The sequence below is a fragment of the Mesoplodon densirostris genome, chromosome 11 (genome assembly GCF_025265405.1).
Source record: "Mesoplodon densirostris isolate mMesDen1 chromosome 11, mMesDen1 primary haplotype, whole genome shotgun sequence".
NCBI classification, from domain to species: domain Eukaryota; kingdom Metazoa; phylum Chordata; class Mammalia; order Artiodactyla; family Ziphiidae; genus Mesoplodon; species Mesoplodon densirostris.
In genome coordinates, this window is record NC_082671.1 from 80,322,081 (window position 1) to 80,337,346 (window position 15,266).

At 44.7% G+C, this 15,266-nt stretch overlaps 2 protein-coding genes across 6 annotated transcripts in view; both read right to left on the minus strand.

Annotated features, from left to right (window-relative positions):
* Window positions 1-13,570, minus strand: part of CHPT1 (choline phosphotransferase 1) — a 35,912-nt gene extending 22,342 nt beyond the window's left edge. For 3 of the 5 annotated variants that reach the window (XR_009533775.1, XM_060112147.1, XM_060112146.1), the window contains exon 1: window positions 13,110-13,569. Coding sequence is in view for 4 of the 5 variants with exons in the window: in XM_060112147.1 (XP_059968130.1) it covers window positions 13,110-13,382 (273 nt within the window). In the remaining variant the exon portion in view is untranslated. Of the gene's footprint in view, window positions 1-13,109 lie in introns of all 5 variants that reach the window. The other 2 variants (XM_060112149.1, XM_060112148.1) reach the window with 1 other exon arrangement.
* A 350-nt stretch (window positions 13,571-13,920) lies between these two features.
* Window positions 13,921-15,266, minus strand: part of MYBPC1 (myosin binding protein C1) — a 167,299-nt gene continuing 165,953 nt past the window's right edge. Inside the window, exon 35 of the mRNA XM_060114235.1 lies at window positions 13,921-14,052. Within this exon, the coding sequence (XP_059970218.1) occupies window positions 13,921-14,052 (132 nt within the window). The remainder of the gene's footprint in view (window positions 14,053-15,266) is intronic.

Genomic DNA, 15,266 nt, shown 5'->3' on the forward strand with positions numbered 1-15,266 from the left:
AGTTGGGGAACTGAGATCCTGTATGCTGCACACAGTGGCAAAAAAAAAAAAAAAAAAAAGGTTAGCTATTGTCATTAAATTGTGTTTTGCGTATTTTTAGTGGCAAATATAGTTTTTAAAATATCAATGTATGTATGGTCTATGTGTTAATTCTGCAAATACCAATCAACCTGCTACCTCATTCTTCAATCTAAGTAAGTAGAAATTTACTTTGAACTTCAATAAACATTTCATCATTTGTTAATATTACATGCCCAGTATTAATGACTATACTCTTCATTGCTTTAAAAGACTTACAAAAGGCTTCCCTGGTGGCACAGTAGTTAAGCATCCACCTGCCAATGCAGGGGACACGAGTTCAAGCCCTGGTCCGGGAAGATCCCACGTGCCGCAGAGCCACTAAGCCCGTGTGCCACAGCTACTGAGCTTGCGCTCTAGAGCCCACGAACCACAACTACTGACCCCATGCACCACAACTACTGAAGCCCGCGTGCCTAGAGCCCGTGCTCCGCAACAAGAGAAGCCACCGCAATGAGAGGCCCACGCACCGCAACGACGCCCGCCTGCGCAAAGCAACGAAGACCCAACGCAGCCAAAAATAAATAAATAAATAATATATTTTAAAAATGCATTATTGTATTTGATACAGCAATCCACAGAGACAAGGCGGACGAGGCATTATCATGTTCTTTGCATTACAGATAAAAGAGAAACTTAGGGAGGGGTGATAAAGTTCCATTGAGAAGAGCAGCTAGACTGGGTCTAGGAATCAAACCCAGGTTTTCTGACCTGCCCTATGGTAGATCTACCAGATCAGTCGTGCTGCAGGCTACACAGACTGGATGCAGCTTCCCACCTGGATTCTTACCTATTCTTTCAAACCTGCTGAGAAGCACTTTCCTGCCCCCACAATACAATCCCAGGTGCAGTGAACCAGACAGGTGGGAAAGCACTGCAGCTGAGAGAGACTTCTTTCCTCTTAAGCCCAGAAAGGCATACCAGTCTGCCAGCTGCTCGTTCGCTACTTTTCCAGTCTTCCCAAGGCCACAGGAGCGGGACCCATCTTCTCTTTACTCTGTTGTCATCACATCCATTCCCACCTGGGAGCTATGAAACAGTCTGCAAATTTTCAACTTCTTTTCTCACCTGTTATCTCTGCAAAACAGGCCCCAGCAGGGAGATCCACTTGCCAGGAGCAGCATGCCCTTTCCTTCCAGGAGTCTGCTTAACGTGGGTGTCACTACAGAAGACACTCTGGGTGGAAGCAGGATCTACAGAGCCACCCCAACTCAATTCTAGTTTTCATGTTAACTTATTTTTAAAAATTTTAAATGTAAGCGTGAGAAAATCAGGTGTGGATTACAAAGTCTTAAGCAATATATCGGAATACTTCTGCAGAAGGAGACTATATAAAAAGTGGAACTCCTCCAGATCATGTTAGATTCTTAATATTTAAAGTTCTTAATTATATAATTTTTATAATATCTACTGTATCCTTTAAGATCAGAATTTTATACTACATCATAGAAACCTTCCCAGGTCAAGCATAAAGATCTACATCATTCTTTTACATGACTGCATGGTATTCAATTATATGGCTATATCACAATTTAAGTAATAACTCACTAATGATGAATCTTACATGACTGTGTGAAAGATTATTATACAAGTTTATTCTAGAAAACAAAATAATTACTAAGAATCAATCATAAGCCCTAGTCATTAAAAAAAACACTAATACATTTAAATTGCTTTTCAGTTACATCACTGAAAAAGTACTGTATACAACTAAGTACTTGGGATATTTTACTTTTTCCAGTTACTTGAAATAAAGGATTAGAGAAACCAGAGATTTGAACCAGACCATATGGCAATTGTTCTTGTTCAAAATAACTCTGGATCAGAGAGAACACTCAGATATAGATCAATTATTTATCCTGGGTATTATACCCCTTTTTATACGTGTTTGAATGAGTTCACACATCAGGAAAAGGACGAAAAGATTTAGAAAGTGATCAATGAACACATTTCTTTTCTTTTTTTTTTTTTTTTTTTTTTTCTTTTTGCGGTATGTGGGCCTCTCACTGTTGTGGCCTCTCCCGTTGCGGAGCACAGGCTCCGGATGCGCAGACCCAGCGGCCATGGCTCACGGGCCCAGCCGCTCCGCGGCATATGGGATCCTCCCAGACCGGGGCACAAACCCGTATCCCCTGCATCGGCAGGCGGACTCTTAACCACTGCGCCACCAGGGAGGCCCTTCTTTTTTTATTAATGAATTTATTTATATTCTTTTGGCTGTGTTGGGTCTTCGTTGCTGCGCGCGGGCTTTCTCTAGTTGCGACGAGCGGGGGCTACTCTTTGTTGCGGTGCGTGGGCTTCTCATTGCGGTGGCTTCTTGTTGCAGAGCACAGGCTCTAGGCACCAGGCTTCAGTAGTTGTGGCTTGCGGGCTCTAGAGCACAGCCTCAGTAGTTGTGGCGCACGGGCTTAGCTGCTCCGTGGCATGTGGGATCTTCCTGGACCAGGGCTCGAACCTGTGTCCCCTGCATTGGCAGGCGGGTACTTAACCACTGTGCCACCAGGGAAGTCCCAGTGAACACATTTCTGCTCACTGGACAAATTTTACTTACAGTTCAGAACTTAGAATACTGGATTTTGGGGAATACATTCTTAGGTTTTCTGTAAATGAAGATGCTAGACTAGGCAGTCTCTAAGGCCCCATCTTTAATATGGAACTAGAATCCTCTCAAGAGTAGGAGGTATGTTCTCTGTTTTTAAAATCTGCTGTTTATACCATGAGAGCTAAATAACTAGATGATTAAAATCAACTGATCAGGTTAATAGGTTACCTGGTAACCTATCAGGTAAAATGGTTTCCAAAAGGAAGAATACATGTCCTGGGTTTTTCTTGCAGAGTGGTTAGGAGTATAGACTCTGCATTCCACCTGCACCTGATCCTTGAGTGAGATGGATGAGCTACTTAACCTCTCAGTGCCTTAGTTTCCCTTTATAAAAAATGGGAATAATCACTGTTCCTATCTCACTGTGAGAATTAAATGAATTATTACATGTCAAGGGCTCAGAAAAGTGCCTGGCATATGGGAAGAGCTCAGTATATTTTAGTTATTATTTCTGATACTATATAAGATAATTTTAGGTGATTCATAGATAAACTTTTCATTTTAATACCTATGTCTTTATTTAATGTATTTTGGAAAATATTAATTTAAAAGTTATCTAGCATAGCTATCAAATCTATGATTGTAGATATTAAGGCTTCGAGTGTAATTTTGTTTTGTTTTGTTTTGTTTTTTGCGGTACGTGGGCCTCTCACTGCTGCGGCCTCTCCCGCCGCGGAGCACAGGCTCCGGACGCGCAGGCTCAGCGGCCATGGCTCACGGGCCCAGCTGCTCCGCGGCATGCGGGATCCTCCCGGACCGGGGCATGAACCCGCGTCCCCGGCACCGGCAGGCGGACTCCCAACCACTGTGCCACCATGGAGGCCCCCTCGAGTGTAAGTCTTTAAAAAGGAGTAGATTTAAAGCTGATGTAAAGAAAAACAGTAAATAAAAAATAGCATAGGTAATACACAAAAGCAAAAATCTTCCTCAACTAAAATTTAGGAAATACTGAAATTATACAATGCCTATTTATATGAATTTTCATACTTAAAAAGTGTCTCTTTGCTTTAAATAGCTTTGGATATAAGTTGATACAGATGCAAAAGGTATTACATAATCAGTAACGACTGGGTCAGCTTGTAACAGAGAGATTTCAATTATCCAAACATCAACTGACTTCTCTCTCCATAAAAAATAGAAACTGCATTTATAAGAGGTAGGAAGAAAGAAAATCAGAAGACAGGTCAGGCATATGTGAAAAAATGTAACGCTGGTATGGCGTTAGAAGGTGGACTTTGTACCCAGTCGAGTGATTCCAGTGATTTTTAAGCTAAACTCGTGGAATTTTAATAGGCTGCTAATCTGACGTGGCTCTAACTTGTATTATGTGCCCGTGACACAGCTGAACCTGTGGCCAGGGGCACCTCCTTGCTTACAGAAGGAGGGTTTCCGTTGGAACCGAGGCTGGGGAGGCTCCAGAGGCTTGGTGGTCACAAAGGGTAGGGTCATTCTCAGTCCTGCCCAGCAGGAAGACCCTAGCCGCTTTTACTGCTTCACCACGAGCTTTGGCTTCAGCTCGGATGCAGGCCAGCATTTGAGAGGAGCTCACCCATCTTCAGGAAATGAGGCGGGCTACAAGCTGGGGGAGGAAACCAGGCAGGGCACGAACACCAGGCAACTAGCATCTCAGGGCCGGAGGGGCTTTCTCAGGACATTAGAAATCTTTACTTTGAAAGGCATTCTTCTTTCTTTGTAAATTTCCTGTGAATAGTTGTATTCTTTTTAAAAACCTCTTTTAGTACTTACTAGAATCCTTGTTGAAAATGCCAGCCTCTCACTGGGCCAAGGGAAACAGGCAGGGAGAGGGGAATGAAGAGAATCCCCTGGGCAGATCTATCATCATCACCTGTGCTGGGTGCTTTCACATCTGTTCTGCTCTTTAACTTCACAGAAACCAAGTGGTCGGACCCTCGCCCAGGTCAAACCGACCAGGAGTGGGATTTAAAGCTCCTTCTATACACCACAATGCCATGTTTTATCCACACTTGAACCAGAATTCTAAAGGAGAAACAGCTTGTTTCTTGGGAATCAAGTATAGGAAAGCCACAGGAATCAAAGGGACGACCCCCAAAGCAAAGCTACTTCTACATTACCTGCAGAAGCTCCTTCTAGACAGGGCTGGATTTAGGGTGAGGCAAGCAAGTCACCGTGGCTGCAGAATTTAAGGCGGCATTTACTACTCTCAGGGTCGTGCACATGCCTGCTTGCCTCACTCTACTATGTGCCCTGCTGCTAGAACGTTCACCTCCTGCAAGTTATTTTGCTTTCGTAAGAGAGGCCACTCTCTAACAAGAGTCCTGCCTTAATAAGCGATGCTTGTTAAGTTATTGAACTGCTTAAAAAAAAATAGAGGGAGATAGGTGATTTTTAAAAAAGAGGAAATATTCTAGATTTCAAAGAAACCAAACCTATAAAAGAATTTGACTAGGTTGGTTATTGCCTTTTCTTATTATTCCCCCAACAAATAATTCTTTACCTTATAGTCCAAAATCCAATCGAATCTGAATTATTTAGACAGGGAATAAACCATTTCTTAAGGTCATTCTGATTTCCACAGATACACTTACTCTTCGATTCAACTTTCTATCATCATGAAGGAAAGAAATTATTCAATGACCTTTGACCCACCCTAGGCTGGGCACCTATCTGCTACAAACACTCTCCTAACAGACACTGACATGGATTTATATACATAGATCAAGAGGGCAGAGCAACAATTAGAGAAAGAAGAACAAAAACACCCCAAGGTTAGCAGAAGGAAAGAAATCATAAAGATCAGAGCAGAAATAAATGAAAAAGAAATGAAGGAAACAATAGCAAAGATCAATAAAACTAAAAGCTGGTTCTTTGAGAAGATAAACAAAATTGATAAACCATTAGCCAGACTCATCAAGAAAAAAGGGAGAACTCAAATCAACAGAATTAGAAATGAAAAAGAAGTAACAAATGATACTGCAGAAATACAAAGGATCATGAGAGATGACTACAAGCAACTATATGCCAATAAAATAGACAACCTGGAAGAAATGGACAAATTCTTAGGAAAGCACAACCTTCCAAGAATGAACCAAGAAGAAACAGAAAATATAAATAGACCAGGGCTTCCCTGGTGGCGCAGTGGTTAAGAGTCTGCCTGCCAATGCAGGGGACACGGGTTCGTGCCCCGGTCCGGGATGATCCCACATGCCACAGAGCAGCTGGGCCTGTGAGCCATGGCCGCTAAGCCCGTGTTTCTGGAGCCTGTGCTCCGCAACGGGAGAGGCTGCAGCAGTTAAAGTCCCACGTACCGCAATCAATCAATCAATAAACAGACCAATCACAAGCACTGAAATTGAAACTGTGATTAAAAATCTTCCAACAAACTAAAGCCCAGGACCACATGGCTTCACAGGCGAATTCTATCAAACATTTAGAGAAGAGCTAACACCTGTCCTTCTCAAACTCTTCCAAAATATAGCAGAGGGAGGAACACTCCCATACTCATTCTGCAAGGCCACCATCACCCTGATACCAAAACCAGACAAAGATGTCACAAAGAAAGAAAACTACAGGCCAATATCACTGATGAACACAGATGCAAAAATCCTCAACAAAATACTAGCAAACAGAATCCAGCAGCATATTAAAAGGGTCATACACCATGATCAAGTGGGGTTTACCCCAGGAATGCAAGGATTCTTCAATACATGCAAATCAATCAATGTGATACACCATATTAACCAACTGAAGGATAAAAACCAGATGATAATCTCAATAGATGCAGAAAAAGCTTTTGACAAAATTCAACACCCATTTATGATAAAAATTCTCCAGAAAGTAGGCATAGAGGGAACTTACCTCAACATAATAAAGGCCATATATGACAAACCCACAGCCAACATCATTCTCAATGGTGAAAAACTGAAACCATTTCCACTAAGATCAGGAACAAGACAATGTTGCCCACTCTCACCACTATTATTCAGCATAGTTTTGGAAGTTTTAGCCACAGCAATCAGAGAAGAAAAAGAAATAAAAGGAATCCAAAGTGGAAAAGAAGAAGTAAAACGGTCACTGTTTGCAGATGACATGATACTATACACAGAGAATCCTAAAGATACTACCAAAACAGTACTAGAGCTAATCAATGATTTTGGTAAAGTAGCAGGATACAAAATTAATGCACAGATACCTCTTGCATTCCTATCCACTAACAATGAAAAATCTGAAAGAGAAATTAAGGAAACACTCCCATTTACCACTGCAACAAAAAGAATAAAATACCTAGGAATAAACCTACGTAAGGAGACAAAAGACCTGTATGCAGAAAACTATAAGACACTGATGAAAGAAATTAAAGATGATACAAACAGATGGAGAGATATAGCATGTTCTTGGATTGGAAGAATCAACATTGTGAAAATGACTATAGTACCGAAAGCAATCTACAGAGTCAATTCAACTACCACTGGCATTTTTCACAGAACTAGAACAAAAAAATTCACAATTTGTATGGAAACACAAAAGACCCTGAATAGCCAAAGCAATCTTGAGAAAGAAAAATGGAGTTGGAGGAATCAGGCTCCCTGACTTCAGACTATACTACAAATCTACAGTAATCAGACAGTATGCTACTGGCACAAAAACAGAAATATAGATAAATGGAACAGGATAGAAAGCCCAGAGATAAACCCACACACATATGGTCACCCTTGCTTTGATAAAGGAGGCAAGAATATACAATGGAGAAAAGAAGCCTCTTCAGTAAGTGGTACTGGGAAAACTGGAGAGCTACATGTAAAAGAATGAAATCAGAACACTCCCTAACACCATACACAAAAATAAACTCAAAATGGATTAAAGACCTAAATGTAAGACCAGACACTATAAAACTCTTAGAGGAAAACATAAGCAGAACACTCTATGACATAAATCACAGCAAGATCCTTTTTGACCCACCTCCTAGAGAAATGGAAATAAAAACAAACAAATGGGACCTAATGAAACTTCAAAGCTTTTGCACAGCAAAGGAAACCATAAACAAGACCAAAACACAACCCTCAGAATGGGAGAAAATATTTGCAAACGAAGCAACTGACAAAGGATTAATTTCCAAAATGTACAAGCAGCTCATGCAGCTCAATATCAAAAAAACCAAACAACCCAATCCAAAAATGGGCAGAAGACATAAATAGACATTTCTCCAAGGAAGATATACAGATTGCCAACAAACACATGAAAGGATGCTCAACATCACTAATCATTAGAGAGATGCAAATCAAAACTACAATGAGGTATCACCTCAACACCAGTCAGAATGGCCATCATCAAAAAATCTAGAAACAATAAATGCTGGAGAGGGTGTGGAGAAAAGGGAACCCTCTTGCACTGTTGGTGGGAATGTAAATTGATACAGCCACTATGGAGAACAGTATGGAGGTTCCTTAAAAAACTAAAAACAGAACTACTATATGACCCAGCAATCCCACTACTGGGCATATACCCTGAGAAAACCATAATTCAAAAAGAGTCATGTACCACAATGTTCACTGCAGCTCTATTTACAATAGCCAGGACATGGAAGCAACCTAAGTGTCCATTGACAGATGAATGGATAAAGAAGATGTGGCACATATATACAATAGAATATTACTCAGCCAAAAAAAGAAACGAAGTTGAGTTATTTGTAGTGAGGTGGATGGACCTAGAATCTGTCATACAGAGTGAAGTAAGTCAGAAAGAGAAAAACAAATACCATATGCTAACACATATATATGGAATCTAAAAAAAAAAAATCTTTCCGAAGAACCTAGGGGCAGGACAGGAATAAAGATGCAGACGTGGAGGGGCTTCCCTGGTGGCACAGTGGTTGAGAGTCCGCCTGCAGATGCAGGGGACATGGGTTCATGCCCTGGTCTGGGAAGATCCCACATGCCGCGGAGCGGCTGGGCCCGTGAGCCATGGCCGCTGAGCCTGCGTGTCCGGAGCCTGTGCTCTGCAACGGGAGAGGCCACAACAGTGAGAGGCCCACCTACCACACACACACACACACAAAAAAGATGCAGACGTAGAGAATGGACTTAAGGACATGGGGAGGGGCAAGGGTAAGCTGGGATGAAGTGAGAGAGTGGCATGGACATATTTACTAGCTGTAAAACAGCTAGTGGGAAACAGCCACATAGCACAGGGACATCAGCTCAGTGCTTTGTGACCACCGAGAGGGGTGGGATAGGAAGGGTGGGAGGGAGACACAAGAGGGAGGGACTATGGGGATATAAGTATACATACAGCTGATTCACTTTGTTATACAGAAGAAACTAACACAACAATGTAAAGCAATTATACTCTAATAAAGATGTTAAAAGAAAAAAAAGAGGGCAGAGCAAAAATATTTACTCAAATAAGCTGAAAAGGGAATGGAGCCACAGCTTATTCCAGTCAGAAACAAGCATATGAGTGTTTTGTGGTAGAGAATGCTACTAAGCTGAAGCCGGAAGAACCAGATTCGAATCACCAAGTTTTCTCATCTACAAATGTAGGAATTGTATTAAAGAGGCTCTCAGGTCCTTCAAGCAGTCAGAGTCTGTGATTCTATTTTAGGATTAAGGAGCCAAGGAATGGGGGCCAAGGACTATATACAGAGCAGCATTCAGACAGAACTGCTTCATCAAGGTGAGGGGGATGGAATTCAGTTCTTGTTTTCTGTTTGCCCCAACTTTTGCTTACTCATGTTAAAATTCCCCAGGCCAAATTGATTAAGTATTTAATCTAAGACCAGCTAAAACTGAATAACGGTGGAAAAACATCATCTCCCAAGATTACAATTTGTTATTTCACGCATGCAGGCAATAATTTAGCAAATATTTACCAAGCACCTGCTTTACACAAGGCACTATGCTGTGGAGAATGTGCAAATGGGTAATTGCTGTCTGAACTTAAAATATGGTAGACTGTCTTGCTCAGTAAGGACATACATAACCAAAATCACATCACACACATAACCAAAATAAAATGGAGACGTTCCACAAGAGAGCTACAAAGACCTGTGGTGGAAGTATAGCTTTCTGGCTTGGAATCCTGCTATCAGCTTAAAGAGGTAAATTTATTTCCCTTCAGTTTCCTCATCTATGATATGGGGATAATAATAATACCTTTTCGTAAAGTTGTTTAGAGGATTAAATGAGATAATAGACAAAAGCAGCTAAATTAATGCCTAGTACATAAGTAAACCCTGGTAAATGTTAGTAATCATTGTCATTATTATGGGAGTTTATAGGATTAAGTGGTTGATTTGACTCCAGAGAAGAAAAAAAAATTTCCTAAGGATGTAGCATTAGGACTGGACACAGAGAGATGAAGTTGGACAGGAAAAAGGAAGAGGAAGGAGAAAAGAGAGGGACAAGAAGGAGAGAAATCTTTGCCATAAGAAGTAGTTCAGGGCTTCCCTGGTAGCGCAGTGGTTAAGAATTCGCCTGCCAATGCAGGGGACACGGGTTCGAGCCCTGGTCGGGGAAGATCCCACATGTCGTGGAGCAACTAAGTCTGCGCACCACAACTACTGAGCCTGCACTCTAGAGCCCGCGAGCCACAACTACTGAATCCTGAGCACCTAGAGCCTGTGCTCTGCAACAAGAGAAGCCACCGCAATGAGAAGCCTGCGCATTGCAACGAAGAGTAGCCCCGGCTCACCACAACTAGAGAAAGCCCGCACACAGCAAGGAAGACCCAACACAGCCAAAAAAAAAAAAAAAAAAAAAAGAAGTAGTTCAATTTGTCTGGCGTGGAAAGTTCCTTAACGAAATGGTGGTGTGAAATTCAGTTCAGAACACCAGTGTAGAAGTTTAATATAAATCATTTAACATTTTTTCTATTAATTTCCCTTCACCCCCAGTCATGTCCTAGAAATATCAACACAGTTAAAAAATAGATCAAATATTATTATTAATATAGATATGTAGTCAGCAGTACGTCCTCAATGGGCAGATAAACCCAAGCATCAGAGTCCAAAAACCATATGGGTTTTCCCTGACCCTTTCTGGAATCAATTTGTCAAGTCTGAAAAAGCACTAAGAATTCTTAAGTCTAAGAATCAGAAAACAAGTTTCAAGCCAAGTTAAAGTCACTTAACCCTCCAGGCCTCAATTTCCTCTTAATAAAAATGTATGCTACTATTACTTCAGGATGGATGGATAGAAGAAATACTAAAACGGTGGGATGGCCATTCTAGGAAGGGAAAAAACTTGCCAGCCTCCTTGAGTTGATATAAGACACAAACGCAATAATGGATGTGAACGTACATTACATACCTAATAAGCATTACATAGAACACAAGGTATTTTTCCTACACATCACACAGAAAGGCAAGAACTGCAGATGAGATGGTGGTGGTATGTGGTAAAAAGAATCCGGCTTTGTAGTCAGACCGACTTGGGTCTGAACCCTACCAGGTCCTGTCATTTACTAGCTCTGTGGCCTGAAAGCAAAATAGCCTGAACTGCTATGCTTCTTTTGTGCTATTGCTGGGATTTTATCAGACAGGCAATGTGAATCCTGTAATGGTGTTTCCCCTCACTGCTTCAGCCACTTGGAAGCAGTGCAGGATCTAATTACATTTCAGAAACTCTTCTCAGTTTCATTTTATTATTTCAACCCTTACTTCCCGTTTTTGGATCATTGCGATATCTTTTGTTTTTTTTTTTTTGAAAAGTGCCTCAGATTCTTCCCACCTGCCACCTTTTTTTTTTAAATGAAGCATAGCCTAAAAATTAATTTAATCATAATTTTACCTTTTCCATCAGCCCCCCACCCTCACCCCGACATCCCTAAACAGATTCTCTTGGACTTCTTGGTATGCCCTGCTTTTTGGAAGTGCTCAACAAATGGTTCTTAAATTAATAATAACATTGAAAAGTTCACAATTTAACTGGCAAATATCAGAAATATCCAAATGCTGTTAGCCAAATCTAGGCCCAGTAAAAGCTAAATTTTATTATAGGTTTTCAGGGAATTTTTAATAACTAATATTTTTAACATGCTGAACAAATTCTAATTTTCTACATTTATCTGCATGTAATATATCATTTAGTCCTCACTGCATTCTTGTGAAATTGGTTTGGCAAGTATTATTTCTATTTTACACAGGGAACGCGAGACCCACGTGTCACTCCATGCTGTGGCAGAGCCACATTAGAACCAAGCCTTCACTTCTAACCCAGTGCACTTTTCATTCTGGCGCACTGCCTCTGGGGAATTCTGCAAACAGGCTGCAACTTACTTTTTTTAAAAACAATATGTTTTTAATATGAATTAACAACGGGAACGTCTGCTGAAAATCATATATAATAACATATCCATCAATCAGCAAGATATTCAATACGTTTAAAATGTAGGTTTCATCAAATACTTTAAAAAATGGATCCATGTATGGAGGGCATGGAATATTTCCACTGTATTCCTGCTATCCAACCTCATCTCGAATTAGTTCTCCACAGGACCTATACTGAAATATGATTATAAACGGAGTTCTCTATTTGAGGGAAAAGAAAGCAATGTCACAAAACGTGCAATGTAATATTTATCCCATGTACTCTAAAAAGCTAAATATGGGAGTAGCTCCCTCTGCCTCCTGTCCCCCATCACACTCAGCCCAAGGGATGTTCCTGATTACCAAGTATAGAAAGCCCACATTATTTACTCGTCTTATTTTGGACATAGGTCAAATATTCATTGTTAATAAAATCCAATGGCTTTTACGATCCCTGGGTCGTGAAGATAAGGATTAACACCTTGCTAATACTTTCTTTTTCCACAAGAAAATCAACGAAGCAACGAGAAAGTAACCTCTTAAAAGTAACTTATCTCTGATCAGTGCTACCAGTAATTACAGGATCACTAGCGCAACCATTTGAGAAACGGACGGCTGAGTATAAAAGTGTCCAAAGGGCATCTCGGGCTTGGCCAACCCAACCACAATCCCCGGAGCCAGGCGGGACGGAGCTGGGGGTGTTCAGTGCCCAGTGCGCAAAGGAACCGACTGCTTGTCCACCCCCCAGCTTGGCGCGGGATGGGGCGGCGGCCAGGCGGGCAGGCGCCCCCCGCTCCCAGTGGCCGAGACCGCCCGTCCGCCGTCCGAAGGAGAGTGGGGGTGGACACAGGACTGGGCAGTGACCTTGACAGCCCCTCCGCCGTCCGGGGGGGAGGCTCGGGATGGACATGGGACGGGGTAGCGGCGTGACAGCCTCCGGGCGGGCCGGGGAAGGCTCTGGGCGACTGCGGCGCTGGGGCAGAGGCGGGTTTAGCCCCTCCGCGGCTCCGAGAGGCTCGGCCGCGCGGGGGGCCCTCCGGGCACCTCCAGAGGCGCACCCGGGGCGGGGCGAGCTCGGCTCGGGCCGGGGACGCGGGGCTCCGGGGGAGAGCAGTTGGGGGTCCGCGGGCGGGCGGCTGGCCCTACCTCCTCGGTGACCGTGGGGCAGTAAGAGATGAGCAGGAGCGTGGTGAGCAGGTTGATGGCGAGGCCCAGGAGGGTGATGGAGTTGGGGGCCATCCACAGCGGGATCCACTGGAGCAGCCAGGTCCAGTAGAGCTGCAGCGGCGGCTCAAGCAACGAGACGCCCGCGGCGCTGTAGCGGTGTTCCTCCAGCCGCCGCAGCTGCGCCGCGCTCAGCGGCTCGGCCAGCGCCTTCAGCCAGCGCGGCGCCGGCCTGGCCCCGGCGCCCGCCGCCATGGCCGCCTGCGGGCCCCGCCGCTGCGAGCGAGCGCAGCCAGAGCCTGGCGCCCGGGCGGGGGCAGGTGGAGGGAGGGGCTCGCGGGCCCGGGCCTGCGCCGGCCCGGTGGGACTCGCCGGTCGGGCCCGCGGCGGAAGTCGAGGTCAGGCCGGGCCGCCCCTGGTCCCGGGGACCCCGCCCTCAGAGCTGCCGGCCGCGGGGGGCGGGGCCTCGGGGAGGGCTCTGGGAGAGGAGAGAGGGGGAGGGGGAGGGGGGCAGCCTCCGCCCCGCGAGGTGTCGGGGCAGGTGGGACAGGCTCGCACTGGCCACCGGGTCACCGTGGTGGTTCCGCCGATCGTCACTTTCTAATTGGCGCGCAAAGGGCCCAGACTTCCCCAAGAGCCTGATGCACCTGCTTCTAAGACCCGATTCTTCTCCGGGGACAGTTGGTGACGCTCCCCAGAGGGAAGTCTCGACGGCTGGACAGTTAGAAGCGGGTTGCTCTAACTCATGCGGTGTGCACAGCTCAGATCTCCTAGTGTGTGAACGCCCTGGCCTTTAGCCACACTGCAGGACGCCGCAGCCTGTAGAGCCGGGTGGGGAGCAGGGTATTGTGTGAGAACATGATTTTTGCTCGTCTTGGGTCACCGGCATGAGGTCTCCATCCGTCGGCCCGAAGAGAGGTCCTGCCTGATAAACACACGGACGCAGTTCTTTCTTCCAACCCCGAGGACTGGGGCCCTGGCTGTGTATTAGCTCTAGAGAACCCTCACTTGCAGGTTCAGGGATCAAGGTTCAGGGCTCAGATTCCAAGGTATTGGACCTACCACTCAGGACTTAGAAACACCATCTAACAAGGGGACTGAATGGTTGAAAGCCAAATAAATGCCTATTTCTCAGAGCATCTGATACCAATAACAATGGATATTTTTACACACACCCTTCCTCCCAAAGACAGGGATCCAGGTGGTATCTTTCACTGGCCTGCGGAGCAAGCATGCTTGCCACACAATGGCAGTTCACCATCTCCTTACCTTACAATGCACCCATATAGACAGGGGATAGCCTGTCATAAACATGTCATTTTGCACAACCTTTGCCACTTGCCTTTTTCTTCACCTCCTGGTTCTTATCATTATGCACTACTCTAAGGCATAGAACAAGCTCAGAAACCACTTTCGTGATAGTTCGGTAGGGCAGCAGCTAACGGCAGGTGCAGTTTGTCCCACAGATTCTACCACAACACCTCGGAGACGGGCCAACAAACTACTACCCAGCCCACCACCTGCTTCCATACAGCCCATAAGCTAAGTGCAGCTTTTTAGACATTTTTTTTTTTTTTTGGTTGCCATTGGGTCTTCTTTGCTGTGCGTGGGCTTTCCTCTAGTTGCAGCGAGCGGGGGCTACTCTTCGTTGCAGTGCACGGGCTTCTCACTGCTGTGGCTTCTCTTGCTGCAGAGCACGGGCTCTAGGTGCATGGGCTTCGGTAGTTGTGGCACGTGGGCTCAGGAGTTGTGACGCGTGCGCTGTAGAGCGCAGGCTCGGTAGTTTTGGAGCTCAGGCTTAATTGCTACCCGGCATGTAGGATCTTCCCTGGCCAGGGATCAAACCTGTGTCCCCTGCATTGGCAGGCGGATTTTTAACCACTGTGCCACCAGGGAAGTCCCTATACTTTTTTTTTTTTTGCGTTATGTGGGCCTCTCACTGTTGTGGCCTCTCCCGTTGTGGAGCACAGGTTCCGGACGCGCAGGCTCAGCGGCCATGGCTCACGGGCTCAGCCACTCCGCGGCATGTGGGATCCTCCCGGACCGGGGCACGAACCCGTGTCCCCTGCATTGGCAGGCGGACTCTCAACCACTGCGCCACCAGGGAAGCCTGTCCCTATACTTTTAAATGACTGAAAA